The following is a 24589-nucleotide window of genomic DNA, read 5'->3' as shown; positions in this document are numbered from 1 at the left end:
ACAAGGGGGCACCAGGAAACACACCATGTCTACCTGGAGATCACATACACATGCACTTCACATGTAGGGAAAATAAGGTATTTAATTTACATTTCAAAACATTTCAATGTCATATCATGCCGGACCCTGAAGAAGGAAGACAGGAGGAGAAGAGATGCTTTCGAATTTTGGTGTTGGAGACGAATGCTGCTAATGCCATGGACAGCCAAAGTTACCAACAAGATAGTTTTACAGAGGAGCAAACCAACTATGTCATTAGAAGGAAAGATATTACGGCTAAAGCTTACTTACTTTGGACACATCATGCAATCAGACTCATTAGAAAAATCATTAATGCTTGGCATAGTCAGCGCAAAAGGAAACATGGTCACCAAAGGATCTGCTGGCTCGACATGATCAAAGCCGATAAAGGGTTGACCATGAACCAACTGAAAGAAGATGAACGGAGAAAACTTTCCTATAGAATCACCGAGGACTCGACACGACTGAACGGATAACACCATCATCACATTTCAAGAATGCACATTAAAAACATTACATATAACAATTCTAATGCAGGATAAACATTTCTCATATTTTAGATAACTGGGTCTTTAAGGCTTTAATCAGAAATCAGGCAGTGAAATCACTGTGACAGAAATCCCTGCCTGAAAGAGGGAACCAGTCTCCCTAAACCTTAAAAACAAGAAACAAACCAAAAGCTTATAATCCAATACAGTGATCTTCAACTGAATTAAATGGTGTGATGTTTAATGTGTCTAAATATGCAATTTATCAGTAATTCTGAAAAGCAGAGGGTATTGTGCTGCTTTTAACAAGTCAAGTTCATGACTTTTAGTGTGTGCTCTGTCTTTGAACGCAACAAAGGAAGTGAAAACAAGAAAGCTGCAACAATGTCATATCATGCCAGTATCAGTGCTCCATTTATGAGTCTTTCATAAATTTGTTATGTCTAAATTTTCACATTTCTAAACACTTATCAGAGACTGGAAAAAGGTCATCTTTTAGTATCTCAAAGATTTCTTTACAGTAAAACTGTTTTCCCGATAAGTAACAAGAATGTCAAAGTGATCCAGGCAACATATTCTAGGAGGAGGAGGATGTCTGGTGACATCTGTATATTATGTTTGGGAAAATTATTGTGGCTTAAAAGTGGGGTCAATTTATTCAATGGCTGAGAGCCCACTGTAAATATCTACTTATAGAAGAGGCTTCCATTAGTGGAATGGGACTTTCTTAGCTTTCCTCTCCCACTGCAGCTCCTAAAGCCACTCTATATGTTCTTTCTGGGGGACAGCAGACCCTTCCGGAGAGATACGTAGGAATCAGCAATAAATGTCTACTTAAGCATCACTGTTTGCTGATTGGGGAGGGTTAGTGAGGCAGACAGAAGGACATCTAGCAGTGTGTTGCTGCCTGAAGAGCCAAACAGGGGTGGAATCAGCTGCGAGCTGGGCTGTCCGGCCTCATCAGCTGGTATCACCTTGAAAAGTGGAATAACATCACCCATTGTCAGAGCTGCAACTGTCTTGCCTCTTGGCTTTCTCCAGTGATTTTCCTTTTTGTTACCAATGCAGTTCTCCTGTGGTTCTCCAGAAGTGGTAGAAGCAGGAGCACAATGCCTGGTCTTGAATTGTGTAGCCATGGTAGCTATAAAAGGGAGCTGCCCCAGATGATTGTCATCCCCATGCCCTCACTACAGCTGATCGATAGTGTGCCAACTGGCTCTTTAAACAGGGTAGTGCAGCTTATATGACTGCATGGAGCTACATTAATAGGCTGCTCCAGCTGGTGAGCAGCCATGTGTGAACTGTTCGACAGCTTCCCAGCCACTTCTTTCAAATTGGACCATAGCCCCAGCAGAATTCAGAAACATCTAGGACCTTCCAGTTAATATTGACAGGGCTTAGCATGGGCTTAACCATGAGTGATCCTTCGGCAGAGTGGGCAAAATCTATGGGCGCTTCTGCATGAGCAGGACCAGTCAATACCAGAGCACAATAGTTGCGGAAGCTGCAATGGCTTACCAACCCAGCTGCTCCTTTGCAAGTCTTGGGAAAGGCCATGCCTGGTTGAGGATACCTTTTACAATACATTCATCTACCTTAGCTTAAGTGGTTCAACTATCCGTGCCCATGCTGGGTGGTTCAACTATCCCCCTCTTCTCCAATTTCAGGAAGCCATTCTGAAGGAAGGGGGTTGTTATTCCTTGCACATTATGGGATTTGGCTCATTACTCAGTGTGGTCTGCTGGAGCATTAAAGTCAATTGATGGTTCAGCAGTGTCAATTGATGGTTGGGTAATCTGGGGGTTCGTTAGAATGCTTGCAATTTTCTAAGTGGTTTCAGAACTTATAATCATAATAAATAGCATAATTACTTAAATATATAATAAACAGAAGCCAGTGGAGACATGCATAATTAATTAATAAGGCATAGTAATTTTATTTGTTTGGGCTAGCTTAGAAGTAATTAATTTAATGAGTTTTAAGGCTCGGGTCGGTTTTCTTGTATTTTGAAGGAATTAAAGTGCTCTTGTGCTTTTGGCATTAACAGCCCTCTGTTTACTAACTATGCCTCTAAAGAAAGCTTCGGTAGTAAGAACATACACACCTGTATCCTAGCCAAATGCAGCCAAGCACAGCACGGCCTCTGCAGGGACGGCATGGGTAGCACTGCCCACCTCATCCCAAAAATGTTCCTTTTCCCAAAGTTGCGCATACAGCACCAGGAATGTGGCCCACCAGACCAGTGGTGCTGATGTGATACTCAGCCCATCCTGCCCTCAAAGTGGACAGCCAAACAGCCCTGAGGTGATTGGATAGGTCCCTAGCACGAGCCCCATGCAACCCTTGGCTCTCAAGTATGCCACCATAGCACCTGTGCATTTGACAAACACTCTGGGTGCTGACCCAAAGTGTAAGACATTATATTCACAGTATCTAGAAGCATATATAAAGTGCAGGAATCTTTGAGAGGAGGGGGGAAAGCAATGTGGAAATATGCATCCTTTAAATCTAAGGTTGCAAGCTAATCTCCTGTGTGTAAGATCTGTAATAACTCCTGTATAGACAAGATTCTGAATGTAGGTGCCCTAACTGATTTATTCAGGATCTGGAGATCCAATATAGGTCATTTACCTCCTCCTTTCTTGTCAAATAGCAAAGAACCTGGAGTAGAACCCTCTAGACAATGGAGTATACCCCAGGTCTGTCACCGCGCCCTTCAATACCAGTGAGTTAACATCTTGAGTCAGAAATGATGAAGGGTGCTCCCCTTCACTTGGCGGGGTGTTATATCCTGGATGATTAAGGAACTCGATATAGTATCCAATTTTTATTATTTGCAACACCCAAGCATTTGAACTGATAAAATACCAGACTTTAAAGAACATACTCAACCTATCCCCAAACAGTGAGTGAGGGCCTAATTGTGAGATCAAACCTCCCTGGGCTCCCCTAGTACTGAAAGTCTCATTCCGAGTTTTACCACCCCTATTACAAAAAGGTCTGGTGGAAAAGACTGTCTGTGGTCTGGGTAACGGAATGGTTTATCCTGCAGAACAGTAGAAGTAGAGGGAGGATGGGTGGAGAGGAAAGCAGAATTGTTCTGTTTGACCCTGTAAAGGGAATCAAGCTTCCTATGGACTAGTGAAATGCAGGAGAAGGATCCCCAGCGTTGGCACCCAGGGAAGGATAAGAGGTGGTACTAGGAGAGGGAGGAGGTTGGATTAGTTTGTCCTCTTCCATGTCTATTTCCTCTGCAGGAGGGTGAAGTTCTCTAAAACCAAACAAAATGGGGGTTCCTCATCATAGGGTTGGTCCCACTGACCCACATAGACAGGAGATGGATCACAGGAAGCCTGTGAGGATGAGTACCAGACCATAGGAGTGACCCTGGGTTGTGGTGAATGGCTTGGAACCGAGGGATCTGGATTCACGAGAATGAGTATGGTGTGTTAACAGAACCGTGGATGTAGACGGAACCGATGAAATCACAGATTGAGATGCTGTTCCATAGTCGGAATAAGAGGAATGGGGTTTACTCTTTGCCTTTCTCGTCTTATTGGAATGAGGCTCTGAAGACGGAGCCAGTGCAGCTTGAACCGTAATGGCCTCCGAGTTTGTGGGAGCCAGGGATGGAGCAGACGAAACTGATGGAACCGATTTTCGCTTTTCTACTTGGGTTGGAACTGAGACCAGAACGGATACAGTAGAATGGATGAAGATCTGGGAGTGTGGGCGGGAGCGGAGGTTGGCTCAGATGCTGGCTAAAATGGGGCTGAGGCTTGGAGACCGTGGAGGGCCTTCTCCAAAAGCACTGCCTTTAATCTGGCAAAACGATCTGATCTTGCCTTTGGTGTAAACCGCTGGCAGATCTTGCAGGCCCCAACATTGTGTGCCTCACACAGGCACAGAAGACACATCTCATGTTCATCAGTCTGTGGGATTTTAACCCCACAACATGAACACTTCTTGAAAACGGCTTTTGAAGCCATAGCAGTAAGTAGAAGTAAGAGCTGTTTTAGATGCAACTGTTCTTTGTGGCGGCAAAAAAGGAACTGAGGGATGAGGGGGCACTCTGCCCACATCATGTGTGCGTTCCTGTGGGAAACAGCACTCATGCGCAGTGATAGGGCAGTAGCACCCCCTATAGAGCTTTAGCTAGAAAAGACTTCTGTGGCTGGCCTGCACTTGCGCAGTCCCAATGTGGGGCTGAACTACAAGACTGATAATGAAAAAATAACGCTCTTCCATCACAGATGGCGCTGGAATAAAATCTTCCATGTGTTCTCAACACTGGGGACACCATTCCTACTCTTTTAAAAAAGCTTCACATAAAACAACTTTTTTAAAGTTAAGGACATGACAATTTTGGACTAAATAGACAAGGCCATCTGAGTACCTGTGTGGTTGTTTGCCAAGGAAAATGTGTTTTATGGCAGCTTGGAACTACTGAAGCAAAGAATCTGGTGGCTTGACTAGATAATTTAATGCTGTCTGTAAGTAGCCTCAGGCTGCCACCCAGTGGTCGAGTTTGAAAATTCCAAATGATTTCAGTCATTTTTATAAGTTTCAATGAAATTTATACTATTCTGCCATCTAATAGGACAGTTTCACCATAATCATAATTAAAGGTAAAGGTAAAGGTATCCCCTGTGCAAGCACCGGGTCATGTCTGACCCTTGGGGTGACGCCCTCTAGCGTTTTCATGGCAGACTCAATACGGGGTGGTTTGCCAGTGCCTTCCCCAGTCATTACCGTTTACCCCCCAGCATGCTGGGTACTCATTTTACCGACCTCGGAAGGATGGAAGGCTGAGTCAACCTTGAGCCGGCTGCTGGGATCGAACTCTCAGCCCCATGGGCAGAGCTTTCAGACTGCATGTCTGCTGCCTTACCACTCTGCGCCACAAGAGGCTCTTATAATCATAATTAGCTAATTGAAAAAGAAAAACAACCAGATGTGCTGGATTGTTATGCATGCCCAGCTCTACTGGATGATTATGCATAGTTGCAATAGTGACTAGTTGCCACCCATCACAGCTATGGAATAGGACCAAATATGGGCTCCCTGCAATGTTTCATCAGCCTCGCTTTGAATTTTTTGCCCATGATATTATAGGTGTTGTTCCTCCCATTTCATTGACATCAACTGATCTATAAACCAGAGAGACTACTTGACTCTGTGTGTGTGTGGGGGGGGGTGTTTGGGGGTGATTGCATCAACAGGCTGGGTCATTTCCCTATTACAAATAGGTCAGGGCCTTCACAGCAGCTAAGGCAGGGCAATCCTCAACTGCAGTGAGGAAGCCATCAAGATCCACCAAACACATAGGGCAAACTATCTTAATGGGACCACCAGTTTGTGGAGAGAAGAGAAGACAGAGAGACTAAATAGTATCAATGATCTGTCCATTACAAGGGAGTAAGCTTTACCCTTTCCAGTTCACCCATGGTTGTTATGGAATTAATGAAATCCTGAGCCACTCTTGATTGTGTGGTCTCATCATAGATGTTCAAATATGTCCAGACTGGAGCAGACAAACTACAACCTGTTTAGAACTGTTCAAATCTGTATCAACCCATAAAGACAATTTCAGACAAGTTTAGAGCAGTTTAAGCCAATTAATAACCCATTAAAATCTGTTTAGATCAACTTAAGCCATTATAAACCAGTTCAGATCATTTAAAAATAAATTAGCTTAGACAACTATGGATGATTTAAAAATAGTATATACCAGGTAAAGCATGTTTATACAACATCAAATCAAATAACACAAGTATAAACCTATTTTATTTATTTCAAAATGCCCAACAATACAACAGTCCTGGACAACTTAAATCACACTAATACTCAAATTCCACCCTTTTGCCACAGCTAGAGTTACAGTATTTGCTGGCTTATAAGACTACTTTTCCCCCCCTGAAAAACATGCCTCCAAATGGGGGGGGTCATCTTATACGCTGGGTGCACTTCAGTTGGGATAGACATAGCTGCCCATAGTGGCCCATAATACTGTATTTTGAGTATAAATGTTGGGGGGTCGTCTTATACTTCCAGTCGTCTTATACGCCGGCAAATACGTATATTTGCCTCCATTGTCAGTTCCCAGTATCTGTGGTTTTCTTCCAAATTTATTGCAGACAAGTGCAAGGTAGTATCTCAACCTGTCCAGCATCTCTGATTTTCAACTAAGCAAAAACACAACTGTATATCTGATACTATCCTCAATAAAAGTTAGAACATATCTGTAATTAGCTAGTTGGCACTGGCCCACAAACATCACTGTGAATCAGTTCCAGGGATATCTCTGCCTTTTTGTCATTCTGCTTTGAGAAAGGTCTGTTAACTGTCTTAAAGAGAACACAACATGCACAATTAGAATCATCTTGACATTGAGGAACATCTATGCCATTGGTTAAAACCTTTTTGCTCCATGTTTTGGATGTCCTGAGAGTTCTTATGGCCTAGTCTCCTGTGCCAAAATTTCAGACAGCTCTCACAATCACATGATTTTGCATTGTTAATCTCTTTTGGTTTTGCATCTGGTATTTCATCAGAACATTCAAGCAAACTCTCTTGTTCTGGCATAATCTCAGTAATTTCCAGCAGATTATAAAGAACTTTTTATTTCATGCCTGTCATAGCTATTTTTCCACGTCTCAAAATAGTACACAGTCCATCCTTCAAATATACCTCAAATCCTCTTCATAAAGTTTTGATAATGACAAGAGATTGGATGTGAATTCTAGTATGACCGAGTCATTCCCCACAAGAAATGCATGAGTGCCACCTTGTGGCAATGTGTAATATAGTATGATATTCCCTTCTTGAAAGGCTAAAATCTTTTTTCCATTTCCCAGATGAACCTTTATTTCGGGAATGTCATGTAATTCAATAAAGAAAACTTCCTTGTTGCATATATATTCTGAAGCTCCTGAGTCAAAGATGAAACTGGTCATCCCTTTAACTAAATCCACTGTGAAATTCTGGTGTTTACAATTATGCTGATGAGGATTGGGTTCCCTCCTCTCTTCCTTTTGTTATGCATTTGCTGTGTGGGTAATCTACTGCTTTATGGTCAGTTTGATTGCAGCTACCACATTGCATCTCAGGTTCTTCACTTCCAACATAAAAGAGTTCAGACCCGAAAGAGCCCAGTTCAAACCTGTTGAGAGTAGATCAGAGCAGAGAAAAGCTTTTTAGATTAATTCACTTCAATTCAAATTAGTTCATGCCAGCCAGTATCAAGTTAGACTCATTTAACTAGGTTAAACCATTTGGATCATTTTTACTAGTTAAAACCAGTTCCAAAATACCCCAGTCAAAACAGTCAAATTCATAGTAAATTAAGATGTTAACCTTGTTAGTTTGTCTGTGGCAAGGGAAAAGAGCAAGAGCAAGAGTCCAGTAGCAACTTAAAGATTAACCAGCTTGGTGTAGTAGTTAAGAATGGCCACTTTTAATCAGGCGAGCCAGGTTTGATTAACCACTCATCCATCTGCAGTCAGCTGGGCAATCTTGGGTTCATCACAGAACTGATAGAGCTGTTCTTACAGAGAAGTAATATCAGGGCACTCTCAGCCTCACGTACCTCACAGGATGTCTGTTGTGGGGAGAGGAAAGGGAAGGCAATTATAAGCCACTTTGAGACTCCTTCTGATAGAGAAAAGTGACATAAGATTTACAGCAGAGCATGAGCTTTTGTGAGAAACTGCTCACTTCTTCAGGTACAGCTAGAACTGGAAAGTAGAGTGATTTCAGATACTGAATGCCAAAAAGTGAATGATAGCATGTATGACTGGATTAGCTGTAATATACAGAAGGATAGTGAGCATGGAGAAATCAGCATTAGTAATGAGACAGAAAACCTACAGGAGGATACATTACAGTTACTAATGAAGCTTGGGACAATGCATCCTCCGAGACTGAACTGAGAGCTAGTTTTGTTCCAAATAAGGCTTATCTACACTTGATGAAACAGGGTCATGGTCCCGATGGTGTCATCCAGAGAATGGCTTTAAGGTAGGCCTGCACTGGCTATAGATTCGCACTCCTCCTTCTCTTTGAAACTGGAGATGGATATAGGAGACTATGTGTGAGATTACCAGTGAGATGGTGCTTAAGATCTGTCCTTAGATTTGGAAGGTCTTGGTTCAGGCTAACTCTGAGGTTAATCCCCACAATACTGAGGAATTAGAGAGGGATAGAAAAGGGGCTATTGGTGCCAAAGTCCCGGAGGATAAGCCTGTGACCACAAAGGTGGTAATGGTGAAGTGGCCAGAATCGAAGGTGGACTGATAGGTAAGTTGATATGTTCCAGAAGCACTTTGCTTTTGGGGAGAGAGGGAACTGGAGACTAGAGCTTTGGTGATGCTGAGAGAAGTATAGGCAACTCAGTCACATCAGTTTGGGTGATTGAGAAACCAAGCAGTCAAAAGTCTCCAATCTGTCTTCCTTCGTAAAATCCTTGGGACCCCGAACTGTGTCTCTTATGCAGTCCTATGTCTAGAAACCAGCCAAAGACTATTGGAAACCAGAGCATGGTTGTTAACAATCAAGTTCTGGCTTCGCATTCATTTTAGATCTGATCCCAATAGTCTAATTTCCCTCATGCTATCTGAACATGAGTCATCTACTTGGTTAGGACACATTGAGGGAAAAATTAAATCTATAAGGATATCTGTTTGGCAGAAGAATCCTTGTATCTGATATCTGAAAAGACTGCATTTAATTTAATTAAACGCAGACTGTTAGACATAGAACTGCAGGAACTTAGTACAATATGAGAAGGGAAAGTGCAAAAGGATCCACTGCTAGTGAGAACAAAGACAGAGATCATGCTTTAGACATAATACATTCATGATTTCTCATGGCAAGATGTAAAAACTTTGCTACTGGTTCAATTATATCAGGGTTCTGGGATGTCAAAAGAAACTGAGTCTTTTGTTCATCCGAATGCAGTTCTCTTTTACACAGCAGTGAGTTAAGAAATTTGGCTCGGATCGAAGAATAAAATGGACAATGGAAGAAAACGTGTGTAATTGATTCTATACAGCATTGTCCACATGGGCACAACCTAGCTGAATACAGGATCTGTTGAAATCTCCCATATAGAACAGCAGAAGGTAGAGCATTAGTTCTAGCTAACATGAATGCAAGGTCTCGTTCACACACAGTGCTACCTAGAAGCGTATCCCCCATCCAGTAGGCATGCTTTTCATTTTTCTGACCCAGATGCAGAACTTTACACTTATCTTTATTAAATTGCATCTTGTTCTCATTTGCCCATTTTTCCATTGTGTTCAGATCTCTCTTATTTCACTGTTGATAAAATGTTATGTGCCCACATGCTTCTTTCATGATTGCTCCTTAGAAGAACGGATTTTTGTACCCTGTTGTTTCCTACCCAAAGGAGTCTCAAAGGGGTTTACAAACACCTTTTCCCTTCGTCTCCCCACAATAGTCAACCTGTGAGGGATGTGGGGCTGTGAGAGGTCTGAGAGAACTGGGAATGGGCCGCAGTGACCCAGCAGGCCTCAGGTGTCTTAAAGCATTTTCCAATCATCTTCCCTTCTTCTCTCCATAGAAGATTCCCCATGAGGGAGGTGGGGTAGAGAGCCTCACATGGAAGCTGGCAACCCTAAGAGGAAGATTCTCTGAGCACAGCAGTCTTGACCTTAGTAAGGTTATTTATACTGGTTTTTTTTTTGCCAGGCCAAGGTTGAAAAAGTCATTCAGCTCCCATGTCTCTCCAGCCTTTTACTTGCTCACTATTTACAGGCTGTAAATATTTATTTAGATCTTCCTGCACTTTCCAGACTCACAAGACTGATGCTGGTCTGCCTGTCTGCGCCCCAGAATACAAACAGTTGCTGGTAAAGACTGGCCATAGCCCATAGCCCAGGAGGGACACCTGCACCACTCCCTCCCAACTGCAAGCAAAAATGGTTCCTTTGAAGGCTGGACTCTGAGGCATTGTACGATTTTGAAGTTCCACCTCCAAACCTCCAGGAATATTTCCAGCCCAGGGGTAGCCGACCTCCAGGTGGGGCCTGGAGAGCTCCTGGAATTACAACTCACCTGCAGAGTATAAAGATCAGTTCCCCAGGCAGAAATGGCTACTTTGGACAGGGTTGTGGTAGAGAAGAAACAGTTAAGGCTTCCCACACAGGTTGTTGTTGAATTGAAAGACTTGAGGCCTACTGCACAGGATTGTTGTGCAGATGAAAAAGGAAACAAAAGAAACTCTGCAACAGTATCCAGTTTCGTCTGCAGAATAACGCTGTGCAATATGCCTCAAATCTGCAGAGAGTTGCAAAGAAGAAAGACACATGGCTTGGCTGTGTCTAACCCCCGGGCAGAGCAGTATTTTAACTAAGAAGGGGCTTTTCTGTGGCCTCCCTGTCAGCCAACTGTTTGGCAGAAGGGGAAAGTTCCCCACCCTCAAAAGGAATGGCCTCAGGATCTTGGAAATGCCTCCCTCCCCTCTGGCAGGGGCTGTCAGACGCTCCTTCGCAGCATGCCTGAAGGGAGGGGGAGGGAGCGCACTTACCAGCCTCTTGGCAGCTCTGTCAGTATTCTGAGGCAATTTACAGTTGGACATGACAGTTAGGACAGCCTGTCCAAGCCTCTGTTCTCATCCCCCTTGGCAACCCTACTGACCATTTCTTCCTGTGGTGGTCAGGAGCAGACTGGTAGCCATGTCTCCAGATTGCCCCTAGCTTGGCTGGGTGGGCGGCACCTCCCGGCTGGATGGAACTCTGGTCTGCCCTGGTAAGGGCCAAATTGGAAGGCGCTTTGCGCCTTCCGACTGGCCCCTCTGCTTGTCAGTCCGGGGCCGAGGTGCCAATCCGGGAGTTTTGATCCCGGACTCAGCCTACCCCAACCCTTCTTACTGTTTTATTAAGAGGGACAGATAATTTTATATAGCAATACTCTTATATTTTTTCACGACACATATTGATTAACTTTTATAGTTGATTGCTGTTTCAATAGATGTATTATTTATATGGGTCAATTGACCGAATAAACATACCGTCTGTCTGTCCTTAACTGCTTCTTTCGCTTAATGTTTTTTTAGTGCTTTCAAGCAAATGGTGGCCTTTACATTTTGCACTACGGGCAAAGCCCATTGTACCAAGGAATACCTCCGGGGAGGCGGTATATAAGTATGATAAATAAGTAAATAAATAAATAAATAAATAAATAAATAAATGGATGCTAAGAAGCATCCCTGAAATGTGTCCTCCCTGGCAGCTGGTCCTCTAACCCCTGCTCCCTGCTTGAACTTGAGATCCAGCATGGTGAAGTGGTTAAAGAGTAGCAGACTCCAATCTCAAAGACTGGGCCTGATGCGCTACTCCTCTACCAGAGCCAGTTTGGTGTAGTGGTTAGGAGTGTGGACTTCTAATCTGGCGAGCCGGGTTCGATTCTGCGCTCCCCCACATGCATCCAGCTGGGTGACCTTGGGCTCGCCACGGCACTGATAAAATTGTTCTGACCGAGCAGTGATATCAGGGCTCTCTCAGCCTCACCTACCCCACAGGGTGTCTGTTATGGGGAGAGGAATGTGAAGGCGACTGTAAGCCGCTTTGAGCCTCCTTCGGGTAGGGAAAAGCGGCATATAAGAACCAACTCTTCTTCTTCTTCTTCTTCTACCATGAATAGAAAGCTTGGTTGCCAACCTCCAGGTAGGGGCCTGGAGATCTTCAAGGATAACAATTGATCTCAAGGCATCACTTTCTCTAGAGAAAACAGCTGGAAGGAAGGCTCTCTCATGCTCCCCCAATGGGGGGTGCAGAGGAGTGATCAGAGGCCACCTTGGACACTATGGGGCTGGGGGTGGCATTTTATCCACATTCTGTGGGCTCCCCCTCTTAGGCCTCGTTAGCCCCTATGGGGAAAGAGGTAGCCTGTCTGAAAGTTTGAGACTTGCTTTTATACTAATAATTCTTAGGACTGATTTTATGGATTTTATATGATTTTATGTCATTTATAACTGTTGTCAGTCACCCTGAGCCCTTTGGGGAAGGATGACATACAAGTGGAAAAGCGAATTAAAAAAATTAATTTTCATGGCACAAGATGAACATTATTTGAAACTTCAAACTTGGAAAGAAAAAATAGGGGAGATCAAAGTATGAGAGCCAAGATAAGAACATTCTTCACAGAGCAGCAGCAAAGAATGAACTCAGTGAAAGTGGGAGTTCCCCGCCCTAGAGCACATGGCCATTTGGATGGAAATTGGCCTCTGTCAGCATCATAGCAGAGGGGCACCCCCCTGTTCTATTACTAAAAGTTAGAGAAGCAAATAAATCTTCCCAGTGGCTGGTCCACAGGCATGTGTAGTTTCATGTGAGGTTGTACAGGACAATGACAATGAAGATATGTGTTACTACAGGGACATAATTGATCTCCCCATCTTTCTACTCTTACAAATAGGTACCAAGGCAGCTAACAATTTAAAGCATATGTGATAGAATTAAATTTTAAAACCATTACAATCAACCTCTCTAAAACACATCTCATTAAAACAAAAAACAGAGCTAAGATACAAACAAAACATAGGTCAGGAAGGAGAGATCATTGAGTGAATGCTCAACAGAACAAATAAGCCTTCTATCACTGGCAGAAGGTAGCAACAGAAGGGGCCCCATGAATCTCCCAGGAGAGAATATCCCATTACTTTGGTGCCATAACTGAGGCAGCCTTCTCCCGTGTGGCCACCTGCCTAATCTCAGAAGGTGAAGGCACTTAAATTATGTCAGTCAGGCAGTTCATATTGGATTATGTAATCTTTCAAGTATGTCGGTTTCAAGCCATACAGAGCTTGACCAGCGCCTTGAATAAAGCTTAGAAACAAACAGTGTAGGTGGGCCAAGACTGGAGTGGTACAGTTCCTATGACCCAATCTAATCATAATCCTGGCTGCACAGTTCAGTACCAACTGAAGGTTCCAAACACTTCTCAGAGGTTGCCCCACATAGAGTGCATTGTGAGCGTATCGCTGTAAATTAAGATAGCTACTCTTTAAATTTTTTATACTATACATTTTACACTATAAATTCCTTGAAAAAAATAAGACAGTTGTAAAAACACCATTCATATGGGATTATGTATACTCATTTTACATAATGTTAGGGATTCTGGCTGGCTATCCTTTGTTAAATTAATCATTTCCTAGTATCAGAAATAATTCCCTTGTATTTCATCAATGCTAACTTCATATGTGTGTGTGTGTGTGTGTGTGTGTATGTATATGTATATGTATATGTACAGATAGCCGGAGAACCTTTGCCTGTTTTTGGAAAATGATACCTTTCAGCTAGTAGAAGGGATAAAGATATAGCAAAAGTCAGTTTTGCTATTTCAATTAAGAGGAAATTGATACATTGAATTATGGGCTGCCTGAAGATGAAGCACCTTAGGCTACAAGTACACTCCCTGGGAATTTCCAACTATGTCAAACTTACTGCCTGGAGTAGTAGTATGTATTTGTTCCCCATGTGATCTGCTATATTTGTGTAAACAAAGCAAATCTTACAGAGGAACCATCTGTTGCAAGCACTATGTCATCCAAAAAAGATAAACCTAGAGGGTTGCCCTTTGGACTCCTCATTGATTAGAAAAACTGGGGAGTGCTTAACAATATAAACTTTAGCATTTGCAGACCGGCAACAGCCATAACATTTACCATGAGCTAGATCTGAAATTAGGTCTCATGAACTGCAGTCCTAAGACAGCCTTTTTTGAGTTAGTGGCATTGACAAAAAAAGGGGAAGACTTTTAAAGTACATCTGCCTCCTGGTTGCTTTCCTGGTTCCCCACACAATGTCCCTAACCACTGGAGCAGAATCCTTAACTTGGGTCTTTTTCGAATGTTTCTGCTTCCTCAAAGACCGGATCTTTCCAGTTAAGCACAACGATTCTATTCTCAAGAGGACTGTATCCTACTAAGTTTAGGTCTGCATCTTCATAGGAGATGTTCCTTATACCAGGCTGCTATCAAAATTATGAGACAATTTAATATTACCAGCACTAGCCAGATGTCCACACACACCAATTGCTCCTTTTTGGTGTGAAAGACAACTTCTGGCACTCCTCCTGGGATAGAAATGGGTACGGACATGACGCCTGTAGTCCTGCCACAGGGAGCGCACCAGAAGAGGTAGGCTGGAAGGTGGCCAGTGGAGGTGGAGGCTGGGGTGCATGAGGGAGGCAGGCAGCTGGTGGAAGTGGAGGCCTCTGGGGTCTGGGAAGAAGGTCATGCAGCTGGCCAAAGTCACAGCACCTCCCCACAGGCCTTTGGGGGCCAGGGTGGAAGCTACGCAGCAGGCCAAAGTTATTGTGCAACCCTATAGGCACTGGAGGCCGGGGTGGAGGCCATGCGGTTTGCTGAAGCCACTGCGCTGCTCCAGAGGCCTCTGGGGGCTGGAGCAGAGGTTGTGTGGCTCTCGGGGACCAGGTTGATGCCCTCCAGGCCGGAGTAGATTGGAGTCTTCTGGGAGAACAGGTAAGGAGGACTCTTTGTGTGTTTGTGTGTGTGTCAAGGGGAAGCAACCAGGGAGTAGGTCAGGGAAGTGATAGGGGAGGAAAAAGTAGAGAGGGAAGGGATCTGCATGTGTGGGTTTGTGAGAGAGAGGGGGAGGGGATAGATCAAAGAGCTCTGGAGCACGTATGTGCCTCGCAACATGCCTGTGAGAGCCTGGGTGTCACTACTTTATTTTTCCCCAATCAGAAATTTTCAAGGCACAGAAACCTTGCCACAGAATAAGGTCAGTGGGTGAGTCACATGCTGAATCTTTCTATGACGCACATATAGCACTACTGGCTGCTTCATTGTTTTAAGCATCAAGTCACATGGGCTTTGCCTACCTACAAGGGAAGCCAGTGTCTGAGCAAGAACTGACAGAAGTGGATATTCATTACACCTTATGGAAATGAGGCAATCTACCTTTTTGAGCAACATAAAAGAGGCAGAGTTGTTAGATCAAAGCAAAACCAAATGCCACCAGGGAAGTCTAGAAATGAACTGAAGTTGCTACAGGAGGATCAGATAGAAATCATTTAAGAGCCTACAGACACTCTTTGGAAATTCAGCCTTTTTTGCCAGCATGCAGATTCAGCAATGAAAAGCCTTTGCTTACTTCAAATTCCTCTGGTCGTTCAAGGGTTAAGGCACAGAATTCGGCCAGAAGACTAATGACAACTCTGCCCCTTTGGCTTCAAATGTAGGGTTGAAACTTCCATGCCCCCTCAACCACACATACACCCTGTTGCTATCTACTCTTGAGACTTAACCTTTCCTACTTTTGTAGTTTCTGCTAGTTTCTATGAAGTGCATGAGAATATGCTGCAGCTGGGATGCGGCGACAACAGCCGATATGGATACTTAGCCTCTCTGCTGGAAGGGAGGAAATAGGAAACGGGGACAGAGGGAAGCCAGTAAACATGGTCAGCGCAGCAGACACTCTACTCCTATCGCAGGCTGCACTCTTGCTGAAATTGGAGGGGGGGGGGGGGGTCGGAGGAATCAAGCCACAGAACAAGCTTTCTGTAGCAACCAACACTTTTCACGCCAGTGTCCAGATTGAGCTCCTGAAATGGGCGTGCTGCTCTGTTTACTACTCCCTTGGTTTACATTGGATATATACTTTCAAGGTAAACTGGGATTTGTAGTCCTAGGATACTGTTTCTGCCTGCGATCCCCCCCCCTTCCAGGAGTCTGATTTCTACAGTGCGAGAGGGGGAGGATTCAAGACAAATTGGGCTTTGTTTTTTTAAGAGAAGGTGCGTCACACCTGGTTAACCATTATAAACAGCGGCCACTTTTCTCTCCCTCCTATGTGCAAGAGCTAAACACTCAAGTGGATACTGAAAAAGGTATTACTTCATTCTCTAGTTAAGTGCAACCCAAGTTAAGCCAAAGGGCACTTTTACCAGTCAACCAAAGTATCCATAGCAATTATTTTAGATCTAATTTATAGTAGTAGGGAAATTTGCTGAACTGGCACACACCTTTGTTGACTATTTCTTCAAATAAACATTAGTCAAAACAGGAAAAAAAAAACATGATTCCCTTTGTGTCTTGCTCTTCCCCATTGCAAACACTACCACTGTGAAAATCAGTTTTTCACGACTATCTCAGAATGCAGCAACAAAAAATGTGTTCTTGCCGCCACTAAAAGTAAAGTTTACTGTCCAGATACAGCCAGTCCTATGAAACACAACAGATTAATTGTCACTCTGGTGCTTAGTGACAGTTTAGTGTAGTGGTGGCCTCTAATCTGGTTAGATTCCCGGTTCCTCTGCATGCAGCCAGCTGGATGATTTTGAGTCAATCACAGTTCTACTCAGAGTACCCTCAGACTCAGCCACTTCACAGGCAGCCTCCAGCTGGAGCTTGGGGGTTGTTCCCCAGAAATACGGCTCATCTACAGATATCAGTTTCCCTTGAGAAAATGGATGCTTAGGAGGGCAGACTCTGTAATAATATACCATACTGAGGTCCCTGCCCTCTCCAGGAGTTTCCCTACCTGAAGCTGGCAATTCTACTCACGGGGTATCTGTTTGGGGAGAGAGGGAGGGCAATTGTAAGCCACTCGAGATTCTTTTCGATAGGAAGAAGCCGGATGCTTTAAAAAAAAAACTCTTATTCTTTTGTGGCTACTTCATTGGTTTCAAGGGAATCATCTGTTTACCTGTAAAATCTCCACCTTCCTTTAAAAATCTTTTCACCCTCTTGTCGGTCAAGTGCTTCACCACAACCTTCAGGTGTTGTTTCTTGGTTTTTCCTTTTGCTGTATCTCAATCAATTTCTTTAATGTCTTGGGCAATATGGTAACTTTTCTCTTGCTTTATCATGAACTTAATGTTTTCCCAATGTTTGAGCTCTTTGTCGATCTCATTTGAGTATGACTTACACTTTTTTTGCTTGCTAACTACACAGCTCTCCTTTTAGGTTTGGTGATATGTTTCTTAATATGCAAGACTGAGCTTCCATTATCGTGGATTTAAAATATTCATTCATTTTCAAAAGAAAAGTGGCTGAGAAAAAAATGGAAATGTTGTGGGAGTGGTTGATCTTCCGACTTCGTAATTTTTTATTGAAAAACTAAAAGCACTGGCATAAAACACTAAAACACTCTCCTTTGAATATTTTCTTTAAAGATTTTACTGCCAAAAATTAGTAGCAAACATGAAAGCATTTATATAACAGTTACAACATTAAGTAACTACAAATTGAGGACCCACAATTCTGGGCTGGGTTGGACAGGGTGGCAGGAATCCTATTCCCTTCCCCATGAATGCCTATGTTCTATCCTCAGCACATTTCTCCCTCTGGTTCCCCTTTCTCTTTCCAGCTTTTCTCAACCTTTTCTCCTACTGGGATATTTGGTTAATATAGAAGAATATGCCCAGTCATAGAAAACAGGATACTCTCCCAAGAAATATATTGAAAAAAAAGGTAAACTTACATTTATTCAAGTATACCCAGTTCATATTCACACTGCAGTCAAAGAGAAAAGGAAGCCTAATCTAAAGAGTACTTTCCCTATCACAAACACCAGCTTGTTCCACATCATGTGTGTGAGCATATGAGGACACGGTATTGACAGGCAAGACCAGCAGAGACATGTGTTTCCATGGGAGGCCATCTAAGGTGAGTAAGAGGAGAGAGAGGGCAGATCCCTGGTTGAGATAAAACAAGGCAATCCATTCAAGAAGGTAATACGTATACACCCTTAGGTTGTAGCTCCCCCCCCCAAATATCCAAGCATGCTGAGACACTTACTCTAACGTCTCCAACTGTCCACTCTCTGTTCACCTCTGTCAGCTCTTGCTCTCACTCAACCTTCTGTTATGCCAGGGTTGTCTAGGCCCAGGTTCTGATGCCTTGGTTGCTAAGGAATCTCACAGGCCTAACTATGACCTCACATTCTCCATTCAGGGAGATTTTCATTCCAGGAAAAAAAAAACCATGTAACCTCTTGGATTTTTCTATGGCAAGGATTCCCAACTGGGGTGGCACATCACCCTGGTGTTGACGGGAGCAGTCCCCAGGGGTGATGCTACCTACTCTGGAACTTTGGGCAGCTACTGGCATCACTGGAACCATCAGTCCTTGTGTTCTACAACAAGTAGTTTCAAAGAGTTACATCCCAATGTGTGGTATGACTACCAAAAAAAGCCACTGTGCCAAAAAGGAATGTTTCAAAGAGTTTCAAAGAGTTACATCCCAATGTGTGGTATGACTACCAAAAAAAGCCACTGTGCCAAAAAGGAATGGGAGGATATTGGAACTCATTTGTATAACCAGCCAAGTGCATGCTGTGGATTGTGGGTTTTTTTTGTTTTGATTTTTTGGTAAGAACAGAGGCAGACTAGAGTGCTTACAGCTAGCACAGCAAAGCACTGGTGACAGATTTACATACTCAGGTACTCCTCAGACCCAAGACAAAGGAGGGCACTTACAGGGTGTCTTGCTGACATCACTTCCAGGGTTCCCTGAAGCCTGAAAGATATTTCAGGGGTACCCTCCATAGTCAAAAGATTGTAAAAGGCTCCTGTAAAAATATCCTGCTTTTCACTAGCCAAAGGAGTCCCATAGTGGCTTACAAATACCTTTGCCTTCCTCTCTCCACAACAGGCACTCTGTGAGAAAGGTGGGCTGACGGAGCTCAAAGAGAACCTCCCTGAGAATAAGGTAAAGGTAAAGGTATCCCCTGTGCAACCACCGAGTCATGTCTGACCCTTGGGGTGACGCCCTCCAGCGTTTTCATGGCAGACTCAATACGGGGTGGTTTGCCAGTGCCTTCCCCAGTCATTACCGCTTACCCCCCAGCAAGCTGGGTACTCATTTTACCGACCTCGGAAGGATGGAAGGCTGAGTCAACCTTGAGCCGGCTGCTGGGATTGAACTCCCAGCCTAATGGGCAAAGCTTTCAGACGGCTGCCTTACCACTCTGCGCCACAAGAGGCCCATTCCCTGAGAATAGCTTCATGATAACTGTGACTGGCCCAGGGTCACCCAGCTGGCTGCATAGGAATCAAACCTGACTCTCCAGATTAGAGCCTGCCACCCTTAAACACTATACCACTGGATTATACATTAAAAATTGTGTTGTCTTATCTTACTTATATTTGTTTGAAACTAGGCTTGTGCACTTCAGCCACTTCGACGGCCGTTCAAGCCTGAGGAGGCCAGCACCAAAGCGCACAGGCCTATTTGACACCTTACTGTGACTGTATGAAACTCTTTACCCAAATACGCTGTTACCCAAATTAGAGCTGAGTTGGAGAATTTAGGGGTAATGACCATTGGTTAACTCACCATGATATGGTCCTTCTCCTTGAGGCCATTTTGATGGGTGGCAAATAGGTCCATTATGGGCATGCCTAATGGTTGTACTATCCACTGAAAAATTTCCCTTTTTAATTGACACTCCACTTCTATCACAGTCTGCCTGACACTGAGAACCCCCTTCACATGCTCAGCCCTTAGGGATTCTAGATGGAGTTCCGCCCACTCCAATACCTTTGTGGCCTCTTGCCTGAAGTCTGGGAGATCTGGATCCCCCCAGGCAGTTCAGGTACACTTTTGTTGCAATGTTGTCTGTTCTGATGAGAACATAATAACCCTGAATTACCGATCGGAAGTGCTTGAGTGCCCATCGAACGGCTCTCAATTCCAACAGATATATGGGACACCTGGCTTCCTCTGTGGACCATTTCTCTTGGACTGTCTGTATACCCAGGACTGCCCCCCACCCCATCAAGCTCATATTCCTCAGGACTTCCTCAGGAATGAAAAAGGTCTTCCCATGGGATAAATTGCTGGTGCGAGTCCACCAGGTTAGATACTATTTTGTGGCAACCGGGACTTCTTTGAAATTCGGACCTGGAAAAGGAGAAGAGATTGTAGCATTCTGGTATGGAACCTCCCCCACTGCACTGCCTCTGTTGGAAATCAATACTCCTATTAGGCTCACTAAACGAAGGAGGTTGGAGTGCCTTGCTTTGATGACCGAACTATTGTTTTCTGCATTTTGGGAGGAGTCATGATTAATTTGTTTGAACCAAGAACCCAAAGTGCTGGAGAGTTGCAATGGCCTTTTCAGTATGAATGTCTGCCTGTTCCCTGGAGTGCCCTCTCAGTAACAGGTTGTCTAAATTAGTGGTCCGCAACCTTTTACAGGCCACGGACCGCTGCACTGGGGTGTGGGGAGAGGGAAAAGAGGACCTGACCGTATAATTCTACCCACCCACCCCCAGCCGCCAACCAACGCATTATGGGGTTACCACTCCATCAGCTTGCAGAAGTCTGATTTGACCTCTGGAATCTACAAGCCTGAATACAGACAACTGCAAGGCTATGGGGATACAGAGCTGCTCTGAATGGACTGGAGAAGGGAGCAACCTTGTACTCTGTATACTCCACCCATGTATGTGAATGTTAGGTATTTTTATGGAATATGCACCTAATATTCACTTGGTGTTTTTAATAGTTGATCTTGCAAGAACCTACTTATGTCACAGAATCCATACTGACAATACTCACTCAGGTGACAAAGTGGTAGCCACAGGTAAGTTGCACTCTTTCCCTGTGGTATACAAATTACCTAAGCAATGCTTTCAGTGGGCAAGGAATATGTTGCCTCATAGTATGGCTATTCTTGGGGTACTGCTTTCAATTATTCTGCAATAGGGTTTACTATCTTCACTAATTAAACCTTTCTTCTGTAAGGGAATGCAGAGAAATCTTGTATTAGACGATTAACAGAAAACACCTATATTATCAGTGTCTATCAACTTTTGATGTAAATATCTGTGATACAAGTGTTCACATAAAAGAAATGTGGCTCTGAGTCTTGTCAGTAGCTCCATGTTTATGCAGCCCCCTCACAATAAATACAAGTTCTTATACTACATTTGCAAAAACTCCCAAGACATGTTGAGGCTAGCAGCATAAGATTTCTCTTAGGCAGCCGTTTGTCATTAATGGTGCTCAGAAGCTATCTTCTGGAGCAAGTTTACCTCATTATTGCTGAACATCAAAAGTCCCACATTAAAAAAATATATGTTGTATAAACAAAACACTATTCAATTACTTGGTATCTTAAAACTTCATGAAAAAATGTAGGCTTGCTACCTGGGAATTTTAATCCATGCTCCTTTCTGATCTAAGGATCAGGGGATGATATTCTAATACATTTAAATTCTTCATAATCAACTAAGGCAGTGATTAGAGCTCTCTATCTTCTAAAAACAAAGTGGAAAGAAGCTGCCATAAGAGACAGCACCAAGCATTTCCAGGCTCAAAGTGTTAAAAATGCAAGAGTTTTAAAGACTATCAACTATATTTTTGGAGTACTTACCTGTTTTTGTTGTTCACTGACATCTTCTATGCAGACACACATTGGGACTGTATTTGCACAGGCCATCCTCAGAATAGTTCCCCCCCCCCACACTCCCCTGCTAAAAGCTATTGAGTGGGTGTTCCTCCCTTGAGGGACTGGTACAGCAGCTCTTCCTGCCCAAACCATCAAATGCACTGAAGGCAGGAGCCTCACTTCCTGTGAGGCTACCGCAAACCCCCCTATGGAAGAAAAAACATCAGAGAGGGAGCTCACAGCAGGGCAGGAAGGAGGGAATGTGTGCCTGCTGCACAGAAGATGTTAATCAGCAGTTACAGGTAAGTGCAACTCCAGAGAGAGACCATCTTTAAAAAGAAGAAAAAATTCTATTCTGCAGCCAGGCTGTGTGGATGCAGTGCCAATGTAAGTTGAACCAAAGAGGAGCTGTCAGTTCACTAGGACATTTAACAGCAAATGGGTCTTAACCAAAAGTGCATTGCAAAGTCCTTGAAAGTGGGTCCCAGATTCCCCCACTTTTATCTATTTGTGTCTGGTCATATCAAATAAAATTTTGACTTGCAGGACACCAAGAGGCAGTGTGCTTCCAGAGTATGTATAAACTTTGCACTAGCTTAGAGTTGAGTTAACTGGCAACAAAAATTTATTTAGCAGATCGTACCGTATCTGATAGGAGCCTCTTGTGGTGCAGAGTGGTAAGGCAGCAGACATACAGTCTGAAGCTCTGCCCATGAGGCTGGGAGTTTGATCCCAGCAGCCGGCTCAAGGTTGACTCAGCCTTCCATCCTTCTGAGGTCGGTAAAATGAGTACCCAGCTTGCTGCTGGGGGGTAAACGGTAATGACTGGGGAAGGCACTGGCAAACCACCCCATATTGAGTCTGCCATGAAAACGCTAGAGGGCGTCACCTCAAGGGTCAGACATGACCCGGTGCTTGCACAGGGGATACCTTTACCTTTTACCATATCTGATAAAGCTCCTTAGTGTAAGAAGGAACATTGAAGAGTAAACATAGATGTACTATGTAGTTACATTTAATACTGCCTTGAAACCTATGATTACATTCTACATACTCAGCTCCACCCACAGTACACCTCATTTTCTGTCACTAGTGCTTCTATTTCAAGACTTTTCCAAATGGAAGTAACTAGTGAGAGGAAATGAATGTCACTGCAGCTAAAGTACATGCAAAATGCAATCATGGGATCCAAGCCTTCGTAGTTAGCTCTGATGACAGCGACATATGCATATTTTAAGCTATGTGTTCAACAGTACTTGACCAAGTCTTTTTTCCTTAACTACATGCAACATAGAAGTTTCTAACATTAACAGAGAAGGGGGGGATTGCTCAATTTTTTTTTGCAATTGGCAAATTATTCCTCTAGTGAAACCGTATTTACATACCCACGTCACAGTGATTTGGTCTTCTTGTTTAACATGAACGCTTGAATTGCAGTGCCTAGGGTTAGCATACCATGCCAGTCCTTGGCATGTGCATTCTCAAATGTGGCCATATGGCCCCCTGGGGAGAAGGGGAGCCCAAAGGGTTTATAGGGGTAGCTGAACTGTTAAAATACCTTTTGTCACATATGACCTCAATAATTGCTAGAAAGTTTGACCTTCATAAGGGGAAAGAAAACTTAATGTTTTATGTGTACTTGAATTAATGCAGTAAAGAAAAAACGAATGCTCATTTCTGTCAATGTTCTAAAATTTAATTTTATTAATTTTTTAAAAAAATTCCTGTATGTTGGACTGTGTAAGAATTTTTTTGGGTGTTCATTAATAAATTATTTTCTGTCTATCTGGTTGTACAAGAGACAAAGCTTGTTGTACCCATGAATACAACAGGTGCGAGGGTGTATACCTTCCTAGCGGCTGGCTACATGGCAAAAGCTCCGGCCCACCCTTGTCCTCTGGAGTCCCCACCTCCAAACCTCAAGGAACATTCCTGAGCCAGGGGTCACCGATGGCCTAGAAATCTCCGGGTGCTGGACTATAGAGACCAGCTCCCCAGGGGGAAATGGCTGTTTTTGGGGGGGGGGGGGACTCTACAAAAACAGGAGGGGAGAACTCTGTGGCTGAGAGGTTGGAGAAAAACCCTGGCCTTGGATCCCATGGAGATGCAGGGATGCCAGGCTGCAGGTGGGAAACAGAAAAATGCTGAGTGGAAGTGATGGCTAATAAAAATAAACATCTAATTCATAAACTTGTCAGTTTCTTCTTTTAATGAAAATATTTTGTTGATAGCAAAATTTGCTTAAAGAACTGAATACCTTTCAGTAATTTCAATATCAAAGTAAACCAAAAAGAGTTGCATGTCCTGGGTCACAGAGGGCTGGCAGGGGGGCATTTCTGGACCTCCCAGAGGCTGCATCAGGAGGCAGCTCGCTCCCCCCCCCCAACCTCAAAAGATATCAGGAGCCAGAGCACCTTCTCTTCAACCCAGCAAACTTCTGACACTGGCAGAAAGTTGGGAGGCAGAGAGCAGACACCTTATTAGGTTTTCTTGAATTTCTAAGGACATATTCCCAGGGTAGAAGCTTTGACTGGCTGTCTGCATATAATTTAGCTCAATTGGTCCTCTTTGGCAGAGTGCAATTTGAACTGAACTGATTGACCCTCATTAGCAGAGTGCTCTCCCTAATGGCAGCATACCCCAAGAGAGGGCCAATCAGGTAGGGAGTGAGTTGGCCACACACAAGTTCAA

General features: G+C 43.7%; 1 protein-coding gene and 1 long non-coding RNA gene across 3 annotated transcripts in view; one reads left to right on the top strand and one right to left on the bottom strand.

Moving 5' to 3' along the window:
- Nucleotides 1–6297: 6297 nt before the first annotated feature.
- Nucleotides 6298–24589, bottom strand: part of LOC143840402 (uncharacterized) — a 28888-nt gene continuing 10596 nt past the window's right edge. For both annotated transcript variants that reach the window (XR_013232177.1, XM_077343883.1), the window contains exon 4: nucleotides 6298–7671. Coding sequence is in view for 1 of the 2 variants with exons in the window: in XM_077343883.1 (XP_077199998.1) it covers nucleotides 7666–7671 (6 nt within the window). In the remaining variant the exon portion in view is untranslated. The remainder of the gene's footprint in view (nucleotides 7672–24589) is intronic.
- LOC143840403 (uncharacterized) lies at nucleotides 13760–23850 on the top strand. Its single transcript, XR_013232178.1, has 3 exons — nucleotides 13760–15018; nucleotides 19156–19212; nucleotides 19664–23850. It is a non-coding gene; the product is annotated as an uncharacterized LOC143840403 (long non-coding RNA).

The sequence above is a fragment of the Paroedura picta genome, chromosome 6 (genome assembly GCF_049243985.1).
Source record: "Paroedura picta isolate Pp20150507F chromosome 6, Ppicta_v3.0, whole genome shotgun sequence".
Taxonomy (NCBI): Eukaryota; Metazoa; Chordata; class Lepidosauria; order Squamata; family Gekkonidae; genus Paroedura; species Paroedura picta.
The sequence above is the reverse complement of the archived record's forward strand: the minus strand, read 5'-3'. Positions and strand labels throughout refer to the sequence as shown.